This window comes from Pavona decussata, unplaced genomic scaffold (genome assembly GCF_977016875.1).
Source record: "Pavona decussata unplaced genomic scaffold, jaPavDecu1.1 SCAFFOLD_106, whole genome shotgun sequence".
Taxonomy (NCBI): Eukaryota; Metazoa; Cnidaria; class Anthozoa; order Scleractinia; family Agariciidae; genus Pavona; species Pavona decussata.
Window position 1 is genome coordinate 1,247,501 of NW_028145520.1, and position 13,601 is coordinate 1,261,101.

At 37.5% G+C, this 13,601-nt stretch overlaps 1 protein-coding gene across 1 annotated transcript in view; it reads left to right on the forward strand.

Annotated features, from left to right (window-relative positions):
* The first annotated feature begins 2,607 nt into the window (after positions 1–2,607).
* LOC146471140 (uncharacterized) overlaps positions 2,608–13,601 on the forward strand; it is a 35,993-nt gene continuing 24,999 nt past the window's right edge. The window contains exons 1-4 of the mRNA XM_085121181.1: positions 2,608–2,764; positions 6,815–6,887; positions 7,062–7,153; positions 10,317–10,369. Of these exons, the coding sequence (XP_084977307.1) occupies positions 2,725–2,764; positions 6,815–6,887; positions 7,062–7,153; positions 10,317–10,369 (258 nt within the window). The 5' untranslated portion in view covers positions 2,608–2,724. The remainder of the gene's footprint in view (positions 2,765–6,814; positions 6,888–7,061; positions 7,154–10,316; positions 10,370–13,601) is intronic.

The following is a 13,601-nucleotide window of genomic DNA, read 5'->3' on the forward strand; positions in this document are numbered from 1 at the left end:
GCGTGAGACTCTAGCTCTGGGGACAGAGGGGACATCGAAAAAATTCAAATTTTTTGATTAGCTGTTCGGTAACGGCTTCCATTGCTTTACCGCAGAAATCCTGCGGTAATAAAATTCGATGTCCCCAGACTAACCGCTCGCCAAAGAGCCTGAGGACTCTGGGTAAGAGATTGCTGGAGAATTCGAAAACATTTACATTTTTTGATTGGCTGCTCTGTATAAGCTTCCATTGTTTTACCGCAGAAATCCTGCAGTAATAAAATTCTAGTACCCAGAGTCTCTCCTAGCGACCAACCGCTGGCTAAAGAGCCTGAAGACTCTGGGAACGAGATTGAAGACACTGCAGGTTGCTTCAAGTGTTGTGGCCAGCAGTAGGAACTGAAGGCATGGGTATATTGTATGCCAAAAAGTATGCTAGAAAACTATTTCTTCTCAAGAAAAGTTTCCAACTTACTTACCGCATTCTGTATGGGCACGATCCATTTGACCAAAATTTTCGGAAATTTCGTAACAGCATCAAATGAACGGTAATTTCCGTCGGAAAATTTTTGTTGAATGGATCGTAGCCATGGTCAACGTCTGGAGGTTGTCCCTTTTCCTGGAAATTTTCAGTTCCATTAATTAGCGATTTTGTTTCCGTCAGACACTCGACGCAACTCGGCGCTTCAGCTACTTCAGAGGTGATCGACGTTGCCTACAAATCCAGTGTGTTTCTCCAGTTCTCTACCTTCATCTCAAATGATTTATAATGGTCATTGAACTGTGCAATTTAAGCTATGACGCGCGTGACTGCGTTAGACACAGTTGATAGAGCCCTATAAATGTGTTGACAAATAATCTACTATAAAATCACTCCGTTTGTTTTGTCACCCGGCTGACAATCTTGTACAGATCAAATGAAAAATTAAAACCACCCATACCCCCCCCCCCCCCCCCCCTATTTCAATGATGGAAAAATGGCGCTTTGCTTTGCCCACGAATTCATCATTGATTTTGGGGGGAGGGGATGGTTAATTTCTCATTTTAATCCGTCCAAGATTGTTCGACGTTCACACTGACGTGACCAGTAGCTTCTTAGGGCAAATACTATAAGATGAAACCTGTAATGACATCTTTTAAACTAAACCTAGCGGAAAGAATCTCAACCACAGGAAAACAGTGGTCCTGTGTGGAAATGAAAACATCACATAACTCATAAGTATTGTATTTAAAAGAAAGTGTTAGTCAGCTGTCAACTGGAAGCTGTTGACTAGACTGGTGGAAAACTAAAGAGAGAAAAAAGAAAAGAAGAAAAGTGTAGAAAAGATATAAAAATATATATTATGATGGGGAAAAGTGGGGCTCGAACCAGAGGTAACTGACGACTTAAATATTAACTCCTTGAGTCACTGACCGGCCATCGCCTACTGGAGCTATGTTTCAAACGTTTTATTGACGGTTTACGAGTCGATGCATTTTGCACGATTTATGGCTGGTTTTGAACGGTTTCAAACGGTTTTGGACGATTCCGGCTTTCACGAAAATTGATTTGATTTAAGTCTTTCAATTGTCTCTCACTGCACTGTTCAGTCACTGTTCAAATAAAACTGTGGAAAATCCGGTTGCTAACAGTTTGTAAATCACCGTGCCAATAGAGACTTTCAAATAAAGAAATCGTTGTTGAAACATATCAATAAAATGAAGTGTTTACAGTCTTGCCTCAAGGTCTTCAGTGTAAATAAAGACAGTTTTAGAACTTTAAACTCACAAGATGAAATAGCACATGGGTTCAGCGCGAGTATTGCGTACAGTGTGCTGAACGTAGATGTTTAGTCAGTGCTAAATGAATAAAGTCTAAGCAGGAACCGGGGACGATAATCCTGCTGGTATACGTTGGATTTATTGTTGATCTAATCGGCTTAACAAATACAAATGATAAAAGAAGCAGAGAACGATACAACGTAGAATTACGTTTTAAAGGTTACTATAATTCGGCTGCCAAACCAGCCTTCTTCAGGTACAATGAGAATTTGCATTGGGACATACGCCTATATAACACATATTTGTGCAATAGCGGAACTACGTAAAACTAAAGTGATTGACAGAATAAAATATGAAGCAAATGAAATAATAATAACAAAAGATAAATAATAAGAAATAATAGAAGGAAAAAAGGTAGTAAATTTCTTCGCGAATATTGAGGCCATGTGGAAGAAGTGTTCTGCCTTTTGAGATTAAAAAGGCTTCCCTGGCCTGGCCTAACGGATTGAGTCTCGGTTAGAGAAGACTTTTTCTATGGGGATTGTACCTGAAGAAGACTGGTTTGGCCAGCCGAAATATAGTAACCTTTAAAACGGAATCTATGTTGTATCGGTCTCTGCTTCTTTTATCACTAAATTGCTGATTGATGATCACAGCGACGTCTACACTAGTGAGACACAGACCCCGTGGGAGGTAGAGTGGAGGCTTGGTTGGTAAAACTTGGTTTTATCGCTCTCTCCTCCGCAGAGGCCTCTTTCGCGCTCTCAGGGGAGACTAAAAGTGGAATAAATAGGAGGGCGGGCTGGGCACCGAGAGGAGACAAATAAGGGAACAGACACTCTTCCCGTCGTCCCGCGCACCCCTTTTTCTCGATTTTCTGCGACTTTTCGCTCCTCTCCTTATGAAGTAGCCTCTGCGAAGGAGAGAGGTTTTATCGAGTAATCAATCTTTTTTAACCATGGAATTCTGACAGAGAGAGAAAGAATGCGGCTTAAAAAGTTCTTATTACGCTACTATCCGCCAGGTATTTTTTAGCTTAAGCTTAGTATAACTGCATCACTACACGGTAGATCGAAAGGTGAACACAGTTCTGCAGCTGGAGAACTAAATGCTTAACCTTATAACTTATTGTGTTTTGAAACTTGTTCGGTTATGATGGTTTCTACGTGATATCTATACATATATTTTGGGGTATAGAAAAATCGTGAAAATTCCTTTCGCAAAAAATATAACTTGAAACGCTGCATTCCTTTGTACAATCAATTTTTGCTGTGATTCTGTGCGCTGACCTGATCACTGGTCAATGTGTAAACACATGAAAGTTCTCTTGCAATGTAGCCTAATGGTCATACATTTTTCTTCCACCCAAGAAAGTGCTCATGCGGCTAAGTTTCATCATTGGTCCAGTCCAGAATTGGGCCTTCTGAAAGGACTCCCATTGTGTTTGTTGGTCTGTAAACACGAAAGAAGTCTGCCTTTAATATCAGCAATACGATTCAGCTTCTTATTCATAGGCTGGACTTTTACTCCTCACAGTCCATGTTTCCATGCACACTGCTGACTGGGAATTAAACTTGACCTATTTAATTACACTTCAGCACTTAGCCAAACACTGCCAAGTTTTGAATATTTTATTATATCATTTTATTGTCTATTTAACAATTATTCCACGAGCGCGCGTTGGATATGAGATGATAGATAGCCAACGAGGTGCGTAGCGCCGAGTTGGCTATAATCATCTCATATCCAACAAGCGCAAGTGGAATAATTGTTTTATTAAAAACAATCAAGAAATCTTACTGATTTCTCTGTTCAAGAACAACCAGAAGACAATTTAATGGTCGTCATTTCTCGGCCATGGTATAATGGCTCATATACCATGGCCGCTAAGCCAATCAAATCCCTCGAATTGCATTATACAATGATTCAGTTTTTAATAAAAGAGTATAGACTATAGAAAGCTGCCGTCGATTTGTTTATAGAGTTAAATGTAATTTAACTTAGTTGACAACTTGGAGCAAGTTTGCTCCCTGGTGGCATGGCATAGCATGGCATTAGCATTTATTGGCGTATAGTTTGGGCACTGGTGGCGCGTTAGCGTTTGGGCATTTGTTGATGCATTACTGTTTGGGCCTGGTTCAGGTCTGCAGGCAACTGCGTGGCCAGCGGTATTCTCTTGCAGTTTAGGAGTGCTCCTTTTTACTTTCAATTTTCTGCAATTGTCTGCAATTTTGTAGACAAAGATGGCTATGAACCAATCAGTGTGTGAGAGTTATGGATTGAAGTTATTGTAAAAACTCTAAATAACCATAAACAGACATAATTTATACATTGTAAAATGTTCAAAACTCAAGTGGAACCACATGAAGCCACAAGTGCCTGGTTTTACTGGCAAGTTTTGAAAATTTTATGTATTTATTTTAAATAAAGTCTATAAGAGTGTAGTAACTGTGACTTGGAGATACATTTTGATTATAAAAAATTGCGATAAAACATTACTTAAAAACATTTTAAGACATTAAAAAAAGGCTAAAAAACAACAACGTTTTGACGTTAGCTTGACATCATTATCAAGTGAAAAGTGTTCATCACTTGTAATCTGTAGATACTAAAAAGGGACAATAGATAATTCACAAAACTGTAACGTGAAAGCCAAAAGTTTAGCATGTATGGAATCAGTCTGGATATATTAGGCTTGAGATTCTTGATGAACATCACTTCGAAGATTAAACAATCAAAATTAGTTTGCCCTGGCACTTTCTCAAACTTCTAAATTGGCTTCCTTTCAAAAGAATGGTGCTACTGCGAGCTTCTAAGAAATGCCTACCATTTGCCAAATTTTTGTGCTCAGCAATGTGTTGATAAAGGTGTCAGGCTGTGTACCTGACATAATCTGCATTGGACAGATCACATGAAAAAAGGTAACCAACACACTGCCGCTGTCTGCTTGATTTCTTTAGGTTTAAGATATTGTAAGTTGTAATTTCTTGCTCACGAAAACTGGCTGCAAAGTAGGGCCAATCTTATGACTAAGATCACGTAACTGCTTCCAAACCGCATTAGCAACCTCTGGATCTTTAAATGGGAGACTAATTCTGACTGTGCTACTATTGGTGTTTCTTTCTGCTGTGTTTACTGAAGCATTTTGTAGAATATGTTATTGTTGATGGCAGAAACAAAGGGGCCCATAGGGTAGTCAAAATGACTAAAAGCCTCTGCGGTAGACAATATAGCATAAGAACAAAGTATCGTTGTCCTATGTAAAGAGTCTTTATTAATAGCATTTATTGGTGTCAGTAGTGTAAGAGCAAGCCAGTGATTGTTGGTTTTCTATAAACTTGAGTTTCAGGTTTTGTTCCATTCTTGATGATTTCAATTTCAATAAATAAAAGGGATATTATTATCCACAAGAAGCTCCACCAGAAATGTTAGTCTGGGGTGTAAGCCATTCAGAGTAGTAAGAAACACAGCAGTGGCAGCATCAGTGCTAGGCATTCTAGCCAGGCTATCATCAGTGTACCTCCTACAGATGGGGCATTAAACTTTTGAATTGACTTCTGCATTCACGAGTTGGCTGGCAGCTGTCTGCACTTTTATTGGCAATAGTTAGGAACCAATTGGTGCATGAAAAATTTGGATCGTTATTGCAAAAACTAAATTGGACATTCTGTTTGGTAGCCAAAGTTATTGCAGGTTGCACATTTGCATGCGCTCTCAGTTACTTTGTCTTGCCTTTCCTTTTTATTACAAATTAGCCTTTCATAGCCCCAAAATTTACAATAATAACACTACTTAGACTACTTACAATAATTAACAACAACAAGCTTTATTACCAAATTAAAAAGTTGACAAAGTTAAACTTACATACTGACAGTAATGAGACTTACTATTTGTTCTAACTATAACCCCAGTATGTGTTCGATATTAACAGTACTAATAACAAAATTCACAAGGCATACAATACTTTCTATCTATTGGTTGGCAAAAAACAAAAAAAAAATACATCACAGAAATTGTTTGTCACCTCAGGTTCGAAGATGCCTTTTCTATGAAGGTGAACATGAGCTGGAAAAGTTTATGCTCTGGCAGGCTATTAATAAACAGTGTTAATTTTTTACAGAATAGTTTTGTGATGGTTTGAGCAAAGAAGTGTTGAAAACAATGCATTTTATTAATAACCCACGGATTTCAGAGAACAATTTGCTATGTAGTAGGCATTGCACAAGTGTAAAGTTCACTTGAAGTGAACGTGTTTATGATTTCTTCCCAGGCAAATATGTTAATAGTTAAATTATGGATTGGATTATTGGAGTCCATCTTTGTGGGGTTAAAGAGTATGTTAAACAAACAATTAAATTGAATGTGAATATATGAAATGTCGTATATTTGAACTGTAGATGAAAGATTGAATAGAAGAAAGATCCTTGCAGTTAGTACTTAAGCAGTTACAAAAAGAAAGCCTGAAAAAAATTCAGGCTTGAACAGGATTTGAATCCATGAGCTCTGCGATGCATATTCTGCATAAAAATGCTGTAATTTCAATGGAGAAGGGACTTACTGAAACCACAAAAATTACATCCCAACTAGGAAAATCTTTCCCAGGGCTGCAGGTCTTGCACTTTGGTAAGGCAACTTACAAAGAAAGGTGAAGCACTTCTCATCCTAAGCTTCTATTACTTCCTTACACATTTCAAATATTTTTTTGACACTTAATTAGTCTTTATTATTCAGTCAAATCATCCTGTCTTTGTGATTCTGTTGACAAAATGCAATTTTCCGTGGCAAATTTTATCGTTAAAACAGGATGTGTCCACTATTTATAGTTTATTTGGGGTGATTTTCCGCCATTCCGTCTTTTCGGATTTGGGGTGATTTTCTGTCGTTCCGCTGTTCCATCATTCCACCATTCTGGCTTTCAGCATTCGAAATGGCTTTAGTATCCTGTTTCATTTCACCCACAACAAAGAATAATACAATTTTTGTTCAATAAATTTTAATTTTAGAGCATGTTCTTCTAAATTTACATTTTGTTTTAAGTCTCAAACATAATATTATGCATGTTTCTCTTTCACAGGAATAATTCTAGAGTATGAGCAGTCTGGCTCAATGAAGTCCAAGTCCATAGATTTGTTGGATTTAAAACCAACGTGAGTACAAATCAATTTAGAGATAGTGTAACAGACTGATAGAAGCTGTGGCAGAATGCTTGTTTTAACTACTTTTATAGAAAAAATGTACTAAATAATTGTTCTTCGCAATCAACAAAGCATTTAATATTTTAAGAATACATTCACAACCTTTGCTTGGTTGTTTCTTTGTAGCACTGATGTGGATATGCTGCTTGATGACATTGTTGCCAAAGAACCCTTAATTACGTCTTCGAAGATGGAACAAGTTAGAAAGTTGATTCTCAGTATCCTTTAAAACATTGTATAGCCTTTCTTTCTTTCTTAAAATGTGGAGTCTTAGAAATATCTGAAAACAAGTATTACCTGATCAAATTTGGTCCATCACCTGTAAAATCTTTACACGAGATGCCTGGAGGGTTAAGAAGGTGACTTCATTTCACCTTTTTGGCATTAGATTTCATGTGTATTGTCACGTGACTTCTGATGTGAACAAGCCGCAAAAGTTCAGACATTCAAACACATGTGTGAAACCACTTTGTAAATATGTGTCAAACTGAGTTGACTAAAAGGTGTGCTTATGGTACTTGTAAATTAAAATGATTACGGATACCTTAAATCCTGTGGAAAAAAAACTTGAAGGGTTATCCAGTGGAGTCCTTAGGGAAAAAGAGATTGGCATATCACGAATTATTAAATTGTCTGCTTCACTGGTTTGATATCTTTTTAAGCTTAGATCCACTGGCAAAACCATTCTTTCCACTGCAGAGGGGATTTCCACCAGCCAAGTTTTTAAATACTTGCCCAGTAAAACTCCATGTTCCTGCAAATACTTTTTAACTTGTGAATGTGAGACAAATTTACTTGCTCGCTTGATCACTCGATTGATCACTTGCTCAGTATGTCGTCAACTTTTGGCAAATTTGGTGAGTTCCCATGGCTCTCTCTCTCCTCCTTCTGTTAAAATACAGGGTTTTGGAGTTTGAAATTAAATAAAATAGTCCAAAGAACACTCGACCGCGAAAAAAAGGATTTTGAGGATTTTGAAATGATGAACTGCACAAGCTCTTAAACGATTAAACCAAAGCGCGGACTTCACCTGCATTTTTAAATACTGGAATAGAGAATGCTACATTACAGTTGTTGTTGTTTTCACTACAGAAAAATGCAAAAAAAAAAAACATTCAATTAACTTTAAAGATTTGAGGCAATTCCATGGGTGAAAGGCTAAGGGTAAAATAGGAAACTAAAACTTCAGCTTCGCAATAAATTTCATTCTGAGTCCAGTGTGAGTGATAATATTGATTCACCAGAACAGATGTAAACACTGAAAGTTTGCTAATGTACAGCGACATTCATCCCAAAGGCTTGAGGAATTTTCTATCTTTAAGTTCACTTGGATGAAGACAAAATAGCAACTTAAACAAGATTGAAAGCTTCTTCCAATGTTATAAACGCTGACAAAAACCGCAATAAATTTCTTTCGGGGTCCAGTGTGAACAATATACAGATTAATTCAACAGAACAAATGTAAACACTAAAAATTTGCTAATGATAGTGACAATCATTGCAACGCTTGGTGTATTTACGGTCACTTACTATAGATAAAGCCAACATAGCAACTTTAGAAAGACAACTGAAAGCCTCTTCCAGTGTTATAAAATGTGACAGAAGCTGTCGTTTTAACACAGAAAGGAATACAGTATTACCATGCTGAAAACAGCAACATTTAAGTCACATGCTAGGCAACCAAAATCATTCACATTAATTTTATCAAGTTTCATTCAGCAACAACACAACACGAAGAAAAAATTACGGAGGTTCTTGGAAGAACTGGATGCTTTTTTGTCAATTGGCAGCCACACAAAACCACCAAAAGAATGCACACATCCACCTTTGCGTTGCTTCACAAATCGGAAGGAATCAGAATGCTATGTAATTTAATTGTTTAATTGTTTATGCATAATGCATTCCTGCAATGCCGCATGGCGTCCATGAGTCTTTGTAGCATAGTTTGATGACAGCATTGCATTACAGTTAAGAATTGGTTCATGCTTAGCGTGCGTATATCGAGTTATGGATGAACGCAGGAAGTTTGGAGAGCACGAGAGAAGCGGAAGAGTTGCTCGAGGCGTAGCCGAGAGCAACTCTAGCTTCTTGAGTGCTCTCCAAACTTCGCAAGTGCATCCATAATTCGATATACGCACAGCTAAAAGCATGAACCAATTCTTTTATAACATAGTGAAAATAAAGTAAATGATTCATGGAAAGCAGGTTTTGTTCCCGATTAATTACAAGATTCTCTGTACAAAACAAAAAAAAAGGCGAAAATGGTTTCTCATATCGGTTTAATCTTAACGTTTCATTAAGCTTCAAGCTCTATAAATATACATTTTTTATGGTGTTGTCTCTCTGTAAAAGTGTTTTAATAACACAGCGCGCGTATGCTTCCCCCATCTTGCACACGTCATCGGATGGATGCACGGCCGGCATATGTTGAGAAATGTACCATGATGACGTCAATAGGAATTAGATTAGGATGCACGCGCGCTATGTTATAATGACCACTATTCACTTCTGCATTCACAAGTTGGCTCACAGGAGCCTTAAATTAAAATCTGTCATGTTCATGGCATTGAGGTTGCTCTTACACTTCTGCTCTGACATTTTGAACCTGGAATTATTCTAGTTTTGAAGACTTTAAACAATGGAGAAAATAATTATATAAGCTTATATAAATGAGCCTAACCACCAACCAGTTAGCTCAGTTGGTAGAGTACCGGACTACAGTGCAGGAGGTCGTGTGTTCAAACCTCAGCCAGACCACCACTCAGGGTCTTTAAATAACTGAGGAGAAAGTGCTGCCTTTGTAATGACATCTGCAAATAACAAGACTTTCTAGTCTTCTCAGATAATGGCAATAAACCGTAGGTCCCGTCTCACAACACTTGTTCCTAATAATTATCTGTGGGATGTTAAATAATCCATGGCACTGTTTGAAAAGAGTAGGTTGGGAGTTCCCAGTGTCATGGTCTATCTGACTCGAGCCATCATTGGTCTGGGTGGGTGGGGTGAGATCATATATGGACTGAGGCGGCAGCCAGAGGCACCTTCTATATGCCGAACAATGTTTTATACCTTTCAGGTCACACTTCATTCCTGCATGGCATCCATGAATCCTTAGTTGTAGCATAGTTTGCTGCGAGTACTGCATCACAGTAACCACTATTCCCTTCTGCAGTCACTCACAGGAGCCTTTGGTTATTTAATAAGTTCACCACATACCGTGTACAACTTAAAAAAAACACTCGTGCAGGCTTGTACTGATTTAGACCTGGTTATTGTATAGCTGCCCTGGTTATTAGTCCACGCATCTGTTTGGCTGTATATTTTTATTTGGATTTTGACACAAGTGCCACCAAGTATTGCCCTTAACCAATTCTTCAATAGGACTGCAAGAAAAACAATCAGAAAGTGTGGATCATCATTTTTACCTTTTCAAGGTATGATATTACATATATTTTGTAATGTTTTGCTGATTACACTAGGGTATGTTCATTATCCATGATTCGTGTTAACTGTAGAAGTATTTGAGGGGTTCTTGCAGGTATGATGAATCTCTAAGGGCTGGTTGGCTATTTAAGGTTTTGTAAGTTATGTAAGAGCCACTGGAGCTATCTTTTTCAACCTTGCTTTAATTTTTTTGGTTCACCTACCGCTGTATTTTCTTTATGATGTAACCCTCGTTGTATCCTTGTATCAATAAACGAGATGCCCACTCCTGATGCTGTGTTACCGTTTATTAAGATTAGTTACACAATATTTTATAATCATTTCAGGGTGATTAGAATATAAATGTGCTCCATCTCTTATTGTCAATGAAATATAATATTTATTAACTCTCAGTTTACATATCTTCTGCATGTACAGAGATTCTCAAAGAATTTCAACATTTATAATGTAGTTCACTACATTGCGCAGTACCTACTGAAAGTATGGACCCATTGAGACGAGGCTTTACCTTGTCTAATTCACATCAAACCTGTAATTTTTTGGCTGTTGAATTCCAAGAAGTACACGAGAATTACACAGAAAGTCTGTGGCCTGAATAATGATTATTTTGAGATGTCTGCCAGCTTGTTGCCTAGATAAACGACAGTTTGTCCTCAAAGCACAATTTCTTCGCTGTTATATCTCTGATTTCTGCTGAGTATTCCTTAGTAGTTCTTCTTTCGATTTACCATTTCGAAAAGGTGTGTTTTCCTTTGGAAAACATGAAAACTCGGCAACTGAAAATTTAACATCTGACCTGTGCGCACAAGGAAAACTGAAATTTGAGATGGTTTTTCGTAGACAAAAAGATCTTTTGTCTAGGTCCCCCTAAGACCTATAAATATATGCACAGAAAGTGGATTCTGATTGATCAGTCCTTTCTTAAGACAATGAGAACAATAGGGGACAAAAAAACCCTTTTAGGGGAGGCAGGAACCGAATGAGAACTGAACACTATCCTGCACCAAATTGCGGCCGGTTTTGGCCCGGCACAGTGATCAATGGGTTAAATAATTTTGTGGGGGTCATGAAACTGCTTTTGAATTATGCTCTTGTAAGGGAATTCATCACAAGAATGAAGTGATGATAGGAAGATGACCATCAAGTTCGTGAGAGTAAAATGTGGTCTGTCTTGATCAATTAGGATCAAGTAATTTTGCCCTCAGTGAAAGGAAATTGCATGCAGCCAGAGCTGTCTTGATTAATCATCATCCTGAGTGTAATTTTGCCCTCAGTGTTATAAACATTGTAATTGTTATTGTTCGTAAGCATTTTGCTTCTTATGCACTAATAAGAAATATAACTCAAGAAAGGATGAGGAATCTTGTAAGGTTGTTACGTTTATCATGATAAGCAGGCATATATTAAATGCTATTAACAAAGTAATTGTGGAGCTACGCTTTTAGGCTTGCCTAAATATATATAATTTTGTAAAACATTGATGGCTTGGAAAACATTCACCGATATTTACTGAGCCTGAGGAAAATAATAATATTGTTTAATATTGCACCAAAATAATATCACCCATCAAGAGCTTTTAGTTTTGAGCATGCAAATTTCCTTCTCAAACCAAAGTTTTATCTGAAAACTACAAAAGCCGAGAAGGGACTTCAGACTTCGAATTTGGAATTGTCATTTCATCAATTTGAGTGTATAGCTTATACATGTACACCAGCTTTAATGGATGGCAGCAATGGCAACCGCGGGTTGCGCTGCATTTTATACCAGATTACTTTTGTTAGGGATACAGTAATTTCGATATTTTGGCCTAGCTTCCAGACTTCAGACTTCGTATTTCAGACTTCGGACTTCAGACTTTAGATCCTAGTTATCAGACCTCCAACGCAAACTGTTGTTCCAATGCAGTGACTCGATGCTGTGGTGAACTGGGAAAAGTGATTTAATTTCATCAGATATGGACAAAGAGGTAAGCGGATTTGAGTTATATTTTCCTACACAGGTGTGAGGCATTGGAGTACACCAATTGAAAGAAATTGCTTGTCAAATAATGACCATAACAAGACGTCCCTGCTGTGAAGTCAGAAGTCTCAACTCTGACCTCCGGACTCTGAAGTCTGAAGTGTGAAGTCTGAAGTCTAAGGTCCCTCCTTGGCTGTCGTAGAAAACATATAGAGAGTTCTCTTTTTTGTTTTTTGTGTACTCTGGAATTCGCTGCCTAATTATATTTAGAATTGCGTTATCACCGGCAAAATTAATGGTAAACAGATTTTAAGTCCAGGCTGGAAACAGTAATTCTTTTTTCTCAAGCCTTTTTTAATTTACATGCAGCTTTGATGACTTGTCGGGAGCCCTAGCGTTTTCCTATCGCAGCTTGCCCGATGGGCAAGCACCACCATTGGTTCCTCTGTTCTGATGATGATAAATTGAGCTTTTATACCAAAAATTGTATAGCAGAAAGGAACTGAATTGTTTCCTATAGCTAGGGAAACTATTGAAGCGATAAGCGATATTTAAGCGATATCAATTGACAATGTTTGAAAGCCTTAAGCGATATCAATTGACAGTGTTTTGTGTCACATTAGATTAGATCACATGACTGTATTTGGAATTCTCGTCCACAAAATTTTGATGTAAGTTGTAACTGCAACTTCTGGTGGTCAGATGTAAAAACTGGTCGTTTCTGTTGCATTGTTTAATTTGAGGTTGAAGTCAAAACGAAAATCACATTCAAGAATCAAAATATACGAAGAATTAGTTTATACCTATGCTTGGTATCATTACTTGTATTTTGCATAATTAAATAAATCTAATAATTATTCTTTATAAACAATATAATTTAATTTTGGGCTAGCTCCTCAGACCTTCGGGCTAGCAATCTCAAGTAACAGCTTGCCCAAAGGGCAACCGTATCTTTTCATTTTCATCTCACCCTGGATTATGCTTCATACATTCTATGTATAACGTTTCCTAAGTTCTGTAACTTCTGTTACCACATGACATGGCAATTAACTGATCAAATAAACACATTTTGGAAGCAAATATTGCAAGCGATTGTGGGGTAAATTGGGTGGATCGTAGCTCCTTCGCGGACATGGTGACCTATCTTTTTTAGTTCATTTCTCAAAATAATATGTAGTACATAGTGAACAATCATAGAAAGTCTGAATTACCTTAGGGGCAAAAGTTGTAGTTATGTAAATTATTGTATTTCAGTGCCATTTC